Source organism: Brassica rapa, chromosome A09 (genome assembly GCF_000309985.2).
Source record: "Brassica rapa cultivar Chiifu-401-42 chromosome A09, CAAS_Brap_v3.01, whole genome shotgun sequence".
In the NCBI taxonomy this organism is placed as follows: domain Eukaryota; kingdom Viridiplantae; phylum Streptophyta; class Magnoliopsida; order Brassicales; family Brassicaceae; genus Brassica; species Brassica rapa.
The window spans coordinates 20,725,886-20,741,323 of NC_024803.2; the positions used below are offsets into that span (position 1 = coordinate 20,725,886).

Sequence of the window (15,438 nt, forward strand, 5' to 3'; positions counted from 1 at the left end):
AATAGAGTAAATCATCGAAGATGATCTAAAGAGGTGCAAGAAGTGGCTAAGATAGGTAAAGGACATATAAGCAACCAACATGGCAACTACAAAGTAGAAAAAAGAGAGAGACCAAAAATACTATTTCGACAGTGCCTACGAGAGCACCTTACAAGAGAAGCACGTCATCTAGCAACAATATTCGTAGTTACGGTCACCTGATGAAACTCAACATTCTTTATAACTTCTAGCTCACGGCTGAACAAACTTGGTTAATATGGCCAGGTCCAGAATCTTGACGTCAAGATTGTCCTCAATCTTAACGATACCATCTGACCCGTCGATTCCAATAAGCTTACCGATAGACCCACGAAACTGGCCGCCAACAATCTTTACACGATCATTCTTCCTCGGAGGAACTATCTCCAGTTCGCTCGGAAGGGCCACTATAGTGTCACCTTCACCGCTGGACCCCAGAGACACTTTACACGTTCCATCCTAGCAAAAGTAGCACATCAGAAAAATGTCAGACTTTGATCACTGAAGCTTCCTCCTAGTTGTCTACGGCTACTAGTTCTTTTATAATTATAATAAATCTGGAATTGGTGAAAGGCAAAAGGCGGACCGAAACATCTCGAATGACCCCCAGATCGCTGTCTTTTCCAACCTTGTGTATGTCAACCAAAATATCAGGCATGAACCATGCTTCAGCATCTCCACCTGTGGCATTTACTTTAAGATAAGAAAACCACGGTAGAAGTGGGAACTCCTTGTGTATATAAAGGGGATTGACCGGAACATGCATGGGAGATGCATTATGGGACTAACCGGAAGAAAAAAAACAACTAAAACTTTGTCCTTTTAACAGTAGACGGTTGGTTACCTATAACAGGAGACATGACATCGAGCCCAGTTCCAGGAGTCATTGGTTGTCCTCCGGGAGTTCCAGGTAAGTATGAAGTTGAGCTTGGTGTCATGGGTTGTCCAGGTGTAGATGGTATGTATGGACTTGGGGCATTAGCTGCATGACAAGATATGTGAGAAAAATACTGGCCAAGCAAACACAGTAGATGTTTTGTAAAAGATTATATGAATCTTACCATAGGCCGAACCATGATCTCTGGGCGTCCCTGCATCTGAGTAACTACCACCGGAAGTACTAGCCCATCCTGAGCCAGGAGTCGGTGCTTCATATGCCCGTGAAGGAGGACTTCCCGGCTGGAACAAGTGCCAAGCAAACAATTTTAACTCACAATCAGCACAAAACTACGCATATCACCAACAATAGTAAGGCTGAAAGCAAAAACAATAGATGGATAACTCTTACTTGATATTGAGGACTCGTTCCCCACGATCCTGGATTTCCTTCTTATCCCAGTTATCCCTTATGTCATAACAACCAATAATATGAGATTTCAAAAAGTTTATTCTTCGATCAAGATTCACCAATCTTATAAATGCGTTAAGAATTTCTGTAAATATTGAAACAGAGGCCATGTTTGTGTAACATAACAGACAACATTGATGGAAATTATTACAGCGTTGAAGAGAAACAGAAGAAAGGTGAAAGAGAAAAGGAACTTTCGAAAGTAGAGACGCAACAACAAACATACCTAGGTGGGCTCATAGGCGTGTAAGGATTCCAAGCTCGATCACGCATGGGTGTCCTCATACCGTCATGGATCGGTGAAGCTGGAAGTAAGTTAAAATAGTAAAATGTCAAATGAACATATTACAGAGAAAACAAGAGCTAGAAAACAAACCTCCAGAGTCCCGCATTGGAGTCATATAAGGATGAAGTGGAGTCCGTGAAGGATGCATAGGTGTTTCGCTTCCCATACTATACCGAGATATATCCCTGTGTAGAATTCAGATGATATAATTGATGTCGTTTATGATACATGAAGTCAAAGTAACTAATAAGATCAATTAGTAGATTACCGAGAAGGTGTTGTCACAGACACATTATCCGATATTGCATTCCGATCAACTGCATACACAATAATCGTTAAAAGTTCATTCAACTGCATACACAAGTCTATTCCCCCAAGCGGAGAAGTTAAACAAGGGATTGCCTGTCACAATCTTCATCTCAAGCTCTACACGCACTGAATCTCCTTTGACTTCTACTACAGGTCCCCTATACCCCTTGAAAGGTCCTAAACGGATTTTGACAGTAGTACCCAACAAAGAATGTCTCTCCCTCCCCTTCCACCCCTTCCCCTCCCTCCAGCTGCATTTAAAGAAAAAAATTATTGTATGTGCTTCGTACGGAGTACGTAGACAAGGTGTATCAGCATTTCGCAAATGATATGCAAAGCAATATTGATGCTAGGCAATGTGTAATGCCCCGACCCGCCCACGGCTAATGGGCCACCCACGCCCGCTCTCTCGGCTCATGGGCCCCATCCCGTCTGACGGTTGGTCCGTTAATTTTTCCAAAGGCTCGAAATCATTGTTTACTGACCCTGCAATCACCATCCGACCTTCTCCCATGCTTTGGCCTCACTCGTACGCTATCACGAATCACTTTCTGATAGGTCACCCATCCTTCCACTATTCCAGCTCAAGCACACTTAACTCTGGAGTTCTTTCAGGATGTATTCCGGAAAAGGTAAGTCAACTTTGGTGACATAGGTAGCCAAATCAATTCTCTTAAGCCTTTTCACATATCACAACTCGGGATGTTACAATTCACCCCCTCTCAAAGAACGCAACGTCCTCGTTGCGCCCCACGACAGGTCTCAAGACGCCTCTCAGGTCAGAACTGAGACGGCTAACCAGCTCTGATACCACTTGTAAACGCCCCGACCCGCCCACGGCTAATGGGCCACCCACGCCCGCTCTCTCGGCCCATGGGCCCCATCCCGTCTGACGGTCGGTCCGTTAATTTTTCCAAAGGCTCGAAATCATTGTTTACTGACCCTGCAATCACCACCCGACCTTCTCCCATGCTTTGGCCTCACTCGCACGCTATCACGAATCACTTCCCGATAGGTCACCCATCCTTCCACTACTCCAGCTCAAGCATGCTTAACTCTGGAGTTCTTTCAGGATGTGTTCCGGAAAAGGTAAGTCAACTTTGGTGACATAGGTAGCCAAATCAATTCTCTTAAGCCTTTTCACATATCACAACTCGGGATGTTATAATTATTGTAACAGCCCGATCCCCCGGCGTCCGACCGGGGTTATCGAAGGGGCATTATGGACACGTGTCTACTCATTTAGACAACCCTACGTGTCCCGTTACTGGTCCCGAGAGACGAGCGCATAACCTTCTTTGAAATACCGTCACACCCACATCCATATACTTCTACTTACAGTCCTGCGCACAGGGAAAAATGGAAATGGAGGGGTGAGCAACAAGTTACTCAGTGAAGTGGCTCTAGACCAGCCTGCCCGCATGACACTCTATACTACTCTATGCGGGAACTAGGACTGACTAGCCACTACAGTCAGTTAATGCATTTTATCATTTCATATCGTCATCTGTAATTTCCACATTCAATTCCATACATTTCTAACAACCTAGTGATCAATCAATACAATGATCTCACTCATTGCCACACACGTCAAACCCTAGACTTATCCGACTCATCTTACCAGTCCGACTCGATCCTATGACACCTTTAACTCCCCGTTACCCGATCATGAGCTAAAGACCCTACAATGCACATCCTTTTCATCAATACGTCTTTTTCATCAGTGGGTAGCCCCAACTAGGCTTCTACCCCATATTCTTGTGGATTGGCCACATCTCCTATGGGTGCTTCCATATTCATGTGGATTGGCCACATCTCCTATGGATACCTAGCGTGAACTACTGCCACACATACTTTCCTTAGACTCTATATGTTTTCCCACCCATGCTTAACCTTAACGTTATTCTTCTATACTTTCACTTATCCTTTCACATCCTTATCAATTACACTTATCCCTTCTCATTTTTCATTTACTTTCCCTTTATATTTAGACTTGTACTTGGACTCATTCACTAGACGCCACCCGTTATCGGTGTCGCACACAATACACATCGCACTCAAGTTCTACTTCAATAACATTATCAATCATTACTCATCTATCAGCTTAGCATTCATTTCTCTCTAGCATCCTAGATTTAATCACAAACCACACATGGGACTACACATCCAAACATACAAGCATCACTCATCAACCAATCAACATCACCACAACATATATCAGTTCATCAAGTCCCGTTAACAGTATGAGGGTTCTTATGCATCATGATTCATTCATCTATCATCCTAGCAATTATCATGTTCTATCAACATAACTCTCAAACAGGGTCTAAACAACCTAACTCCAACATAAAGGAGTATACAGAATCATGAGAGAAGGTTGGGTTCGAGACACTCCACCTTGGCTTAGATCTGGATCTGGAAGCAAGAGACACGGGAGAGGAGATTGAGATCTGGTCACCACCACCACTACACGGCGCCGGCGAGGAGAGAGAGAGAGAGATCACGGAGGGAGAGAGAGAGAGAGAAAGAGAGGCGTGAGAGAAGAAGAGAGAAAAGGAAAAAGAGAAGCTTGACGGCTAGGGTTTCCTAGTCTCTCTAAATCTCTGCAGAGCTTCGCTCAAGTTTCAGAAATGAGAGAAAAGTGAGAGGAGGCAGCTTCATTTATAGGAAAAAGAGGGAACCCTAGGTCATTTACCCTAATGGGCTGCAGTCTTAACGGGCTCTCCTTAAGAAATTTTTGGGCCAGGAACCGGGCCGTTACAATTCTCCCCTGTTAATCAGAATTTGTCCCCAAATTCCAAGCCCTAGACTTCCGAACTTAACATCCGATAACAAAAGGAACTCACACAATCACACATCATACAAGGGAGGCACACAAAGCGAGAACAACTTTGCTCGGGGATCTTTTAAAAACCAATGAATGAATTAAGCTCAAAAAGAAATTTTGCAAGTACAATGGATCTGATCAAAATCATAATAACGTATAGATATAGTGGGTGGTTTTGAAATCATTTTCAGGAGTGTTAGAAGAAATAAAACTTTTACAAACTCTTTTCTTTTAATGAAAACAAGTTTTTTTTTTGACAACGTCGGAAATGCTGATCCCTTAGGACAGAACTAAGGGATCTTAACCCGCTCTGATACCAATTGTAACAGCCCGATCCCCCCGGCGTCCGATCGGGGTTATTGAAGGGGCGTTATGGACACGTGTCTACTCATTTAGACAACCCTACGTGTCCCGTTACTGGTCCCGAGAGACGAGCACATAACCTTCTTTGAAATACCGTCACACCCACATCCATATACTTCTACTTACAGTCCTGCACACAGGGAAAAATGGAAATGGAGGGGTGAGCAACAAGTTACTCAGTGAAGTGGCTCTAGACCAGCCTGCCCGCATGACACTCTATACTACTCTATGCGGGAACTAGGACTGACTAGCCACTACAGTCAGTTAATGCATTTTATCATTTCATATCGTCATCTGTAATTTCCACATTCAATTCCATACATTTCTAACAACCTAGTGATCAATCAATACAATGATCTCACTCATTGCCACACACTTCAAACCCTAGACTTATCCGACTCATCTTACCAGTCCGACTCGATCCTATGACACCTTTAACTCCCCGTTACCCGACCATGAGCTAAAGCCCCTACAATGCACATCCTTTTCATCAATACGTCCTTTTCATCAGTGGGTAGCCCCAACTAGGCTTCTACCCCATATTCTTGTGGATTGGCCACATCTCCTATGGGTGCTTCCATATTCATGTGGATTGGCCACATCTCCTATGGATACCTAGCGTGAACTACTGCCACACATACTTTCCTTAGACTTTATATGCTTTCCCACCCATGCTTAACCTTAACGTTATTCTTCTATACTTTGATTGTAACGGCCCGGTTCCTGGCCCAAAAATTTCTTAAGGAGAGCCCGTTAAGACTGCAGCCCATTAGGGTAAATGACCTAGGGTTCCCTCTTTTTCCTATAAATGAAGCTGCCTCCTCTCACTTTTCTCTCATTTCTGAAACTTGAGTGAAGCTCTGCAGAGATTTAGAGAGACTAGGAAACCCTAGCCGTCAAGCTTCTCTTTTTCCTTTTCTCTCTTCTTCTCTCACGCCTCTCTTTCTCTCTCTCTCTCCCTCCGTGATCTCTCTCTCTCTCCTCGCCGGCGCCGTGTAGTGGTGGTGGTGACCAGATCTCAATCTCCTCTCCCGTGTCTCTTGCTTCCAGATCCAGATCTAAGCCAAGGTGGAGTGTCTCGAACCCAACCTTCTCTCATGATTCTGTATACTCCTTTATGTTGGAGTTAGGTTGTTTAGACCCTGTTTGAGAGTTATGTTGATAGAACATGATAATTGCTAGGATGATAGATGAATGAATCATGATGCATAAGAACCCTCACTCTGTTAACGGAACTTGATGAACTAATATATGTTGTGGTGATGTTGATTGGTTGATGAGTGATGCTTGTATGTTTGGATGTGTGGTCCCATGTGTGGTTTGTGATTAAAGCTAGGATGCTAGAGAGAAATGAATGCTAAGCTGATAGATGAGTAATGATTGATAATGTTATTGAAGTAGAACTTGAGTGCGATGTGTATTGTGTGCGACACCGATAACGGGTGGCGTCTAGAGAATGAGTCCAAGTACAAGTCTAAATGAAAAGGGAAAGTAAATGAAAAATGAGAAGGGATAAGTGTAATTGATAAGGATGTGAAAGGATAAGTGAAAGTATAGAAGAATAACGTTAAGGTTAAGCATGGGTGGGAAAGCATATAGAGTCTAAGGAAAGTATGTGTTGTAGTAGTTCACGCTAGGTATCCATAGGAGATGTGGCCAATCCACATGAATATGGAAGCACCCATAGGAGATGTGGCCAATCCACAAGAATATGGGGTAGAAGCCTAGTTGGGGCTACCCACTGATGAAAAGGATGTATTGATGAAAAGGATGTGCATTGTAGGGTCTTTAGCTCATGGTCGGGTAACGGGGAGTTAAAAGTGTCATAGGATCGAGTCGGACTGGTAAGATGAGTCGGATAAGTCTAGGGTTTGACGTGTGTGGCAATGAGTGAGATCATTGTATTGATTGATCACTAGGTTGTTAGAAATGTATGGAATTGAATGTGGAAATTACAGATGACGATATGAAATGATAAAATGCATTAACTGACTGTAGTGGCTAGTCAGTCCTAGTTTCCGCATAGAGTAGTATAGAGTGTCATGCGGGCAGGCTGGTCTAGAGCCACTTCACTGAGTAACTTGTTGCTCACCCCTCCATTTCCATTTTTCCCTGTGCGCAGGACTGTAAGTAGAAGTATATGGATGTGGGTGTGACGGTATTTCAAAGAAGGTTATGCGCTCGTCTCTCGGGACCAGTAACGGGACACGTAGGGTTGTCTAAATGAGTAGACACGTGTCCATAACGCCCCTTCGATAACCCCGGTCGCACGCCGGGGGATCGGGCTGTTACAATTGGTATCAGAGCGGGTTAAGATCCCTTAGTTCTGTCCTAAGGGATCAGCATTTCCGACTTTTTCAAGAAAAAAACTTGTTTTCATTAAAAGAAAAGAGTTTGTAAAAGTTTTGTTTCTTCTAACACTCCTGAAAATGATTTCAAAACCACCCACTATATCTATACGTTATTATGATTTTGATCAGATCCATTGTACTTGCAAAATTTCTTTTTGAGCTTAATTCATTCATTGGTTTTTAAAAGATCCCCGAGCAAAGTTGTTCTCGCCTTGTGTGCCTCCCTTGTATGATGTGTGATTGTGTGAGTTCATTTTGTTATCGGATGTTAAGTTCGGAAGTCTAGGGCTTGGAATTCGGGGACGAATTCCGATTAACAGGGGAGAATTGTAACGGCCCGGTTCCTGGCCCAAAAATTTCTTAAGGAGAGCCCGTTAAGACTGCAGCCCATTAGGGTAAATGACCTAGGGTTCCCTCTTTTTCCTATAAATGAAGCTGCCTCCTCTCACTTTTCTCTCATTTCTGAAACTTGAGCGAAGCTCTGCAGAGATTTAGAGAGACTAGGAAATCCTAGCCGTCAAGCTTCTCTTTTTCCTTTTCTCTCTTCTTCTCTCACGCCTCTCTTTCTCTCTCTCTCTCTCCCTCCGTGATCTCTCTCTCTCTCCTCGCCGGCGCCGTGTAGTGGTGGTGGTGACCAGATCTCAATCTCCTCTCCCGTGTCTCTTGCTTCCAGATCCAGATCTAAGCCAAGGTGGAGTGTCTCGAACCCAACCTTCTCTCATGATTCTGTATACTCCTTTATGTTGGAGTTAGGATGTTTAGACCCTGTTTGAGAGTTATGTTGATAGAACATGATAATTGCTAGGATGATAGATGAATGAATCATGATGCATAAGAACCCTCATACTGTTAATGGAACTTGATGAACTGATATATGTTGTGGTGATGTTGATTGGTTGATGAGTGATGCTTGTATGTTTGGATGTGTAGTCTCATGTGTGGTTTGTGATTAAAGCTAGGATGCTAGAGAGAAATGAATGCTAAGCTGATAGATGAGTAATGATTGATAATGTTATTGAAGTAGAACTTGAGTGCGATGTGTATTGTGTGCGACACCGATAACGGGTGGCGTCTTGTGAATGAGTCCAAGTACAAGTCTAAATGAAAAGGGAAAGTAAATGAAAAATGAGAAGGGATAAGTGTAATTGATAAGGATGTGAAAGGATAAGTGAAAGTATAGAAGAATAACGTTAAGGTTAAGCATGGGTGGGAAAGCATATAGAGTCTAAGGAAAGTATGTGTGGCAGTAGTTCACGCTAGGTATCCATAGGAGATGTGGCCAATCCACATGAATATGGAAGCACCCATAGGAGATGTGGCCAATCCATAAGAATATGGGGTAGAAGCCTAGTTGGGGCTACCCATTGATGAAAAGGACGTATTGATGAAAAGGATGTGCATTGTAGGGTCTTTAGCTCATGGTCGGGTAACGGGGAGTTAAAGGTGTCATAGGATCGAGTCGGACTGGTAAGATGAGTCGGATAAGTCTAGGGTTTGACGTGTGTGGCAATGAGTGAGATCATTGTATTGATTGATCACTAGGTTGTTAGAAATGTATGGAATTGAATGTGGAAATTACAGATGACGATATAAAATGATAAAATGCATTAACTGACTGTAGTGGCTAGTCAGTCCTAGTTTCCGCATAGAGTAGTATAGAGTGTCATGCGGGCAGGCTGGTCTAGAGCCACTTCACTGAGTAACTTGTTGCTCACCCCTCCATTTCCATTTTTCCCTGTGCGCAGGACTGTAAGTAGAAGTATATGGATGTGGGTGTGACGGTATTTCAAAGAAGGTTATGCGCTCGTCTCTCGGGACCAGTAACGGGACACGTAGGGTTGTCTAAATGAGTAGACACGTGTCCATAACGCCCCTTCGATAACCCCGGTCGGACGCCGGGGGATCGGGCTGTTACACAATGGATCATTGTACTACCGTACAAGTCATATATATAGTGGAAACAATTGCCTTGTCCTGGAAAAAAAGTAAGAGCAGCGGACCAGTGAAGAATGCAAAATAAAACAAAACAATAGGTACTCTTACTCGATCAAAATGGATAGAAGAAATCTGAACATACCGTTATAACCCATGCCTCCGCGTTGAAATCGTCTTGGGGATGGGGGTACTGGGGCAGGTGCCTTGAAATTGCTAAACCTTGATAATGAATCCCCACCCTAGAGTAGCAAAATTGCTAAATGAGGTGAAGCTACAGTTTTATGGAGCAAATAACAAGAACATGGCCATCCCACGGATATAACGCTTACATTTCTATTAGTACCAGAACGTGATCCACCAACAACAATACATGATGTGCATTTAGCGCATATAAATCCAGCATGCTCAAGGTGATGCCGATCATATATAAATAAGACTCCTTTGTATATATGCCTCACGGGACCTTGTTTACCCTATTATGTACGCATTAATTGGCATGAGATAATTAGCGTTGAGAAAGATAACCCACAGCGCCAGTCTGTAAAGGTACTCACTTGGCTAGGACCCTCGATTACTCTAACATCATCTTTCACAGCAATGACATTTTTGTAGCGATCTTGAACACTAATTTTCCTATCGAGTTTGCATTTGATTTCTCTGAGTTTGACAAGAGCAACCTCTGGTCTGTCAGGATTCCCTTTAAGAACCTAAGGACATTAAAACAGAGTTAAACATCCATTGGCGTTTATAAGAAAAAGAAAAACAAAAAAGAAAATCTGAAACTGCAGCAGCTACACATAAGACTTAATGATTGTTGTATTTTCAGAAAGTTGGCAATTTATCTGAAAAGCTTCATTTTCTAGACGTATAATTACTCCAAAGCTAAGGTTACTGCATCAAAAAATAAAAAAAAAAGCTTTCAGAAGCGTGAAAATGGGAACTCTGCATCACTTCAAGATGAGTAGGTATTCCACTTACTCCAGAAGGACAAGATCATGAAGTTCACACTGCCCGATTTTGGTAACACCAGTTGTCACTTCTGAGCTCTCAACAACATGATCAGCAAACACGCGGACCTATACGTATATTCTCTTGAGATTTAGTTACCATAGTCGTCAGAAAAAGACTCAATTCATACACAAAAGTTGACTTACATGTTCTTTGGTCGTGTCAGACAGAATGATAAGCACATGTTGATCAACTTTGACAACCATGCCTGTTGCTCCTTCATGGGTCCCAGAAACAACCTTCACGTGATTTCCAGGCTCAAAGTATTGCAGAGCTCTTTCTCATTTACAGCAAGAGGATCCTGCAATACAAGAGTAATGGTCGGCCTTTTTCCATGGCTCGATGATCTTAGAAACACGCAACCAGTACCAAAAGCCAAGTGGTAAGGATGCTTACAGGGAGACCTTTCATTCCTGATCTGATCAGAACGTTTTCCTCATCTACTTTCTCAACCCAACCTTTCAAGTTTTTAAGATCCCCCTTGATAACGATAACTGCATCACCCTTCATAAAGTGACCTTTCTTTCTGTTTGCAAATAAAGTTGACAGACCACCAAATTCGGCCTCTCCATTTTCACTTGGCTTATTGAATTTTTCAAGTTCATCAAAAGTTGGTGTAACATTCTTGTTTGATCGGAAAACGGTGAAAAGGAGATGTGGGTTTAACAAAGACGTTTTTATTATGGTCGGAAGAAACGTTCAGTCGGTTACAAGAGAAGTAAAGAGAATGCGACAGAGAAGAGGCCGGTAACTCGATGAGCTACCGGAAAAGTACAAATAACGGCAAGATGAAGTAAAGGTGAAAACCCTAATCTAGCCGCCAAGTGTTAGTCAGATGATTTCGGATCCCTTTCTCGTTCCTCTTCCTTCTCCTTATATAGTCCTCTGATGTGTCGTTCTTGACCTAGCTTATGTCGTCTTCGTGGGCTTTCCTTATTGGGCCGAGAGGCCCGTATTCATCCGAGCGGTCGCCGAGCTGGGTGCCTCTTAGTCGACGTCGGTCGACTCAAGGTACTCTAGAAGAGAGCCGAGAGACTGACCTTTTAAGCCAACTATCTAAGCCATCGCTTTCTTTGGTCCGGGCCAGGCCTTCTATTCCTTGGGCCTTGTGGGATGGTTAGATCCATCCCCTACAGTAAGTCCCCCCGGTCCATCAGTGAGCAAAGAGTCGCCTCGCTCAAGATCGATTCTGGAACTTGAAGGTTCAAAGGAATAGAAGTCCTGTCGGGAGGTTGAAGCGATGGGTCGATGAGTCGCAGAAAAGGCTGCGGCGATACCTTCTCTCGGAGTTGTTGAGTCGCAGGCTCCCAGATTTTGATCAGCGTGTCTTGGTAAATTTGTCGGTTTAGCCGATTTTAGGATAACCGTTGGTTAATTAAGACGAGACGCCGGAAAGTCGCGGGAGTCGTTGGGATCTTTGGGAGAGTTTCGAGGCCCATTTAGGCCCGTTTAGACTTAATGATGACGCTTCGATTTTCCCCCGTCTCTTCTTTTCACGACACGTCGAGAAGCGGAATCGTCGCGAGGGTCCGCTGGGTTTTTAGGGGAGATTTCGAGGCCCATTTAGGCCCGAATAGGCCTAATGATGACACCTCGAGTTTCCCCCTTCTCTTTTCCTTATAAATATGCGGTCCTTCTCTCATTTCTTCAAGTTTTTCTCCGCGATCAAAGGTACTTTCTCTCTCTTTCCTTTATCTCTCTAAGTGTTGTTAGATTCATTCGAAGCATTCTTCACCGTTACGCTCCGCGATGTCGTCGGGTCAGAGGTTATCGAGGCAGCAGAAAGGGAAGGCAGTCGCAGCGGCGTCAAATACGGCAAGAAATCCCGACGGGGATCGCGTCGGAGATCCAGAAGCGATTCATCGTGGGGCGATGATGGATACGGCAAACCTATCCCGTTCTCAGAGGCTTCTGGTCGCGGATGCTACGAGACTTGCGAGGGAAGGAAGTGAGAACGTTGTTACGAGAGACGCGACGGAATGTGCGAGAGACGGGCAGAGCGGGGCGATGCCTGTTGAGTCGATCACCTTGAGGGCTCGACCTGTGGAGGGTGGTTCCTCGGAAAGCGACGATTCTGATGCCGAACTATTCCCGACTATCTTCTACCCTGACGGGATTTTTGAAGAGCTTCCTCAACTCCATACCGACTTATTGCGTCCTGCCTTCTTAGCCGGTAAGGACTGGGAAGGCGTAGAGAAGACAAAGTCGACTTCAGGAAGTGTGAAGAGGGTTCTTCGGGCTGCTGGCGCCGTGGGCGTGACCTTCCTTGTGCCTACGGAAACGCAGAGGCCTTGGTCTCCTCCGATTGGGTACCAGACGGTGTATGAGTCCTATTTTCAGGGAGACACTCACTGCTGGTTCCCCATCCCGCGATTGATTACTGCCTACGCCAGACGCCGAGATCTCGCGATCAGTCAGCTGCTGAATGGCTCGCTGCGACTAGCGGTTACTTTGTCGGTTTTGGCGGAGCAGATCGATATGCCGATGAGCGTCAGATCATTCGAGGAGATGACCTCAATAACCGATATGAAGGATGGCACCTACTCGGTGAAGATGCGACCGAACTGCAATGTATGTGCCGGTCATCCGAATAAGACGCAGAACTGGCAACGTTCCTACTTCTTCCTCAAGTCCGACAGCTCGGCCTTCGAGGAACCTCCCCAAAATGATTATCGAGTTCTTTGGAACTGTTCTTGCGGTAGAATATTCTGTCGCGATCCGTAAGCAACTTGTCGATTCTAATCATGTATATTTTTTTTGCTTTGTATGCAGTCGGCCATCCTACTTCTCCCGTTTATCCCGAAGATTTCTTGAGGAGTGTCCGTGCCGTCGCTCTGCTTCGATTCTATCGCTGGTCCGAGATCACCGTTAAGAAGATCCGCGAGCTTAAAGATCGAATCGCTCGAAGTATGTTTTCCCGCACCTTTAGATTACATCATTTTAGTCGTAAGCTTTTTTATCGCGTCTTGACTCTTCTGCATGTTTTCAGGAGAGTGGAGATCCGGCCTTCTGACCGTTCTTCCTATTCGCGCTAAGCGACTAGACATCTTCCCGAGAGACATCCAGAAACAAATTTCCGAGGCGAAGAAGATGGGTACTCTTCCTGATCTGAGCGCGATGATAGCGGCCCAGCTGGGGCTGACTAGCGGGGAAGGACCTTCGATGGCGGTTCCTCGTGCTGGCGAGGTTCCCCCTTCCGATGCCAGAGGCGCGGGGAAGGGCAGAAAAAGGAAAAGAGGTGACGGCTCGGGAGTTGAGAGGAGTACCGAGGAGGCGAGTGATGTCCCTCCTTCTGGTGAACCTCAGAAGAAGAAAAAGAAGAAGAGGACAAAGAAGAAGTCCGTTAGCGAGGAGTCGGGGAATCTCGAGGGACCGACCGAAACTGAGGGGGGAGACGTCCAGGAAGAGGAACTTCACCCCGAGGAGGAGGTTCTCGAAGATGGGGCCCTTGGAGAAGAAGACGACGAGGAGGAGGCCGTCGACGGGCAGGAGTCCGAGGCTTCTCTCGGAGATGCGCGCTCAGATAACCTCGAAGAGGAATCTGAGGGGTCGCCACTTCTGATAAGAGGGCGTGGCGACGAAGCAGGTGGCGAGGAGCGATTTCCTGCTCCGATGTCTCCTCATGCAGAGGTTCCAGCCCGTCCCAATATCGGGGCCGTCCAGACTGGTACCTCTTCTCGCGGTGATGCCATCTTGAGGAGGGTACCCGGAGTTAGCTTTCCCGACAAAGTCGACTTTCACTACGAGGGGCCGGCTCCGTTGGCGTACGTTCCGGAGAAATGCGGGGAGCTCCTTCGTCAGTTTAGGGGAAGGGCGAAACCTTTGCCCGCTGTGAAGGATCTTATCTTCGGGGGAGAGTACGAGGAAGCCGCGAGGGCCAAATTGCTGGTAAATAATTCAACTTCCTCTTATGTTTTTCTCGCTCCATTACCCTAGTGCTAATTCCTTGCGGTTTTCATTGCTTCGCATCTTTAGGGGGACAGCGCGATGAATGTCTTGATTGACAAGTATGATACTGCGCTGAAGGGAGCTTTGGGCGAGCTCGAGCTGGCTAAGAAGGAGTTTGCTGAGAAGGAGGAGGTCCTTGCTCGCCAGCTGAGCGAGAAAAGGAGCGATCTCGAGAGGCTCAATGGTATGGTTAGTCGCACCATAACTCGGAGAGACGAGCTGAAGGCCGAGTTGGAGGCGTCCCGAGGTGTCGTCCGTGAGCTTGAACAGAAAAATGCTGATCTCGAGAGCGAGATGGTCTCGCTTACTGCAGCTCATGAAAGGGAGATGAAACGCCTTAGGGACTCCAGGATCCTAGAGGTCACAAAGGAAAGGGGAAGAGTCGAGGCCGAGATGGCTGCGAAAGCTAACCGTCGTTTTGCGAGGATTCGTTCCCGAGAAGAGCGGCGAGGCCCCTATGATGAAGCTCGGTTACTCCATAGCCAAGCCTTTGGGACCAGGAAATGCCTCGAAGCCTTAAGGAGGGCTGGGAGCGACATCTCGCAAGCTACCATCGAGATATTCGCGGAGCAAGAGAGGAAATACGAGCAAGAGGCCGGAAAGCTCAAAGTGGGCGAGATACCCGCGGGAGATCTCGCACTCTCTCCTCTTGTGTTGGACTCTCAGTTCGTGGATGCTCGAATCTTGGCGAGTCTTGATCCGTATGGGTCCAACGCCGGCTTGATCGATCCCGAGACTGCGCTGACTCTTCACACTCCGCTTACTCATCTGACCGAAGAACGGCATGCAGACCCGACGCCCCTCGGTGAGGGTCCTTCGACTGCGTTCGAGGGAGAGACGCCTAACCGAGGGAACCTTGCTGCTGAAGATAACGCTCCCCTGCTCGTACTTTCGGACACTTCGGCTGAAGGATCCCGTCGAGGCAATGAAGAAGAGAATGTGGGGGTGTTTGAAGAGGTCCCGAGATCAGATGAGATGCACGTCTCTCCGGCTGCTCGTGAGTCGAGTGTTAGGGCTTCGGAGCTTTCTGCCCTCAACGATCGTG

The 15,438-nt window shown here is 45.8% G+C and overlaps 1 protein-coding gene across 4 annotated transcripts; it reads right to left on the bottom strand.

The window, feature by feature from the left end:
• Nucleotides 1-334: 334 nt before the first annotated feature.
• LOC108868804 (putative transcription elongation factor SPT5 homolog 1) lies at nt 335-11,089 on the bottom strand. 4 transcript variants are annotated; one of them, XM_033279098.1, is made up of 11 exons: nt 9,992-10,512; nt 9,767-9,910; nt 9,580-9,676; nt 1,921-2,212; nt 1,743-1,837; nt 1,593-1,671; nt 1,307-1,363; nt 1,080-1,197; nt 863-1,000; nt 605-699; nt 335-477 (listed from the first exon to the last, which is right to left on the bottom strand). In XM_033279098.1, exons 4-9 carry the CDS (start codon nt 2,007-2,009, stop codon nt 953-955), a joined length of 486 nt encoding a protein of 161 aa, XP_033134989.1. In that variant the 5' UTR covers nt 2,010-2,212; nt 9,580-9,676; nt 9,767-9,910; nt 9,992-10,512; the 3' UTR covers nt 335-477; nt 605-699; nt 863-952. The 4 variants fall into 4 exon arrangements, with proteins under 4 accessions (XP_033134989.1, XP_033134990.1, XP_033134988.1 ...); XM_033279099.1 differs by having other exon boundaries at nt 1,921-1,969; nt 2,055-2,212; nt 9,767-10,512; XM_033279097.1 differs by having other exon boundaries at nt 9,767-10,512.
• Nucleotides 11,090-15,438: the final 4,349 nt, after the last annotated feature.

Bases quoted from the DNA above. Each gene is read 5' to 3' on its own strand.
- LOC108868804 (XM_033279096.1), bottom strand. From the start codon at position 10,651: ATGGTTGTCAAAGTTGATCAACATGTGCTTATCATTCTGTCTGACACG. The intron at 10,514-10,591 runs GTAAGTCAACTT...ATATACGTATAG, and splicing joins CTGACACGACCAAAGAACAT to GTCCGCGTGTTTGCTGATCA. The intron at 9,911-9,991 runs GTGAGTACCTTT...CGTACATAATAG, and splicing joins TAATCGAGGGTCCTAGCCAA to GGTAAACAAGGTCCCGTGAG.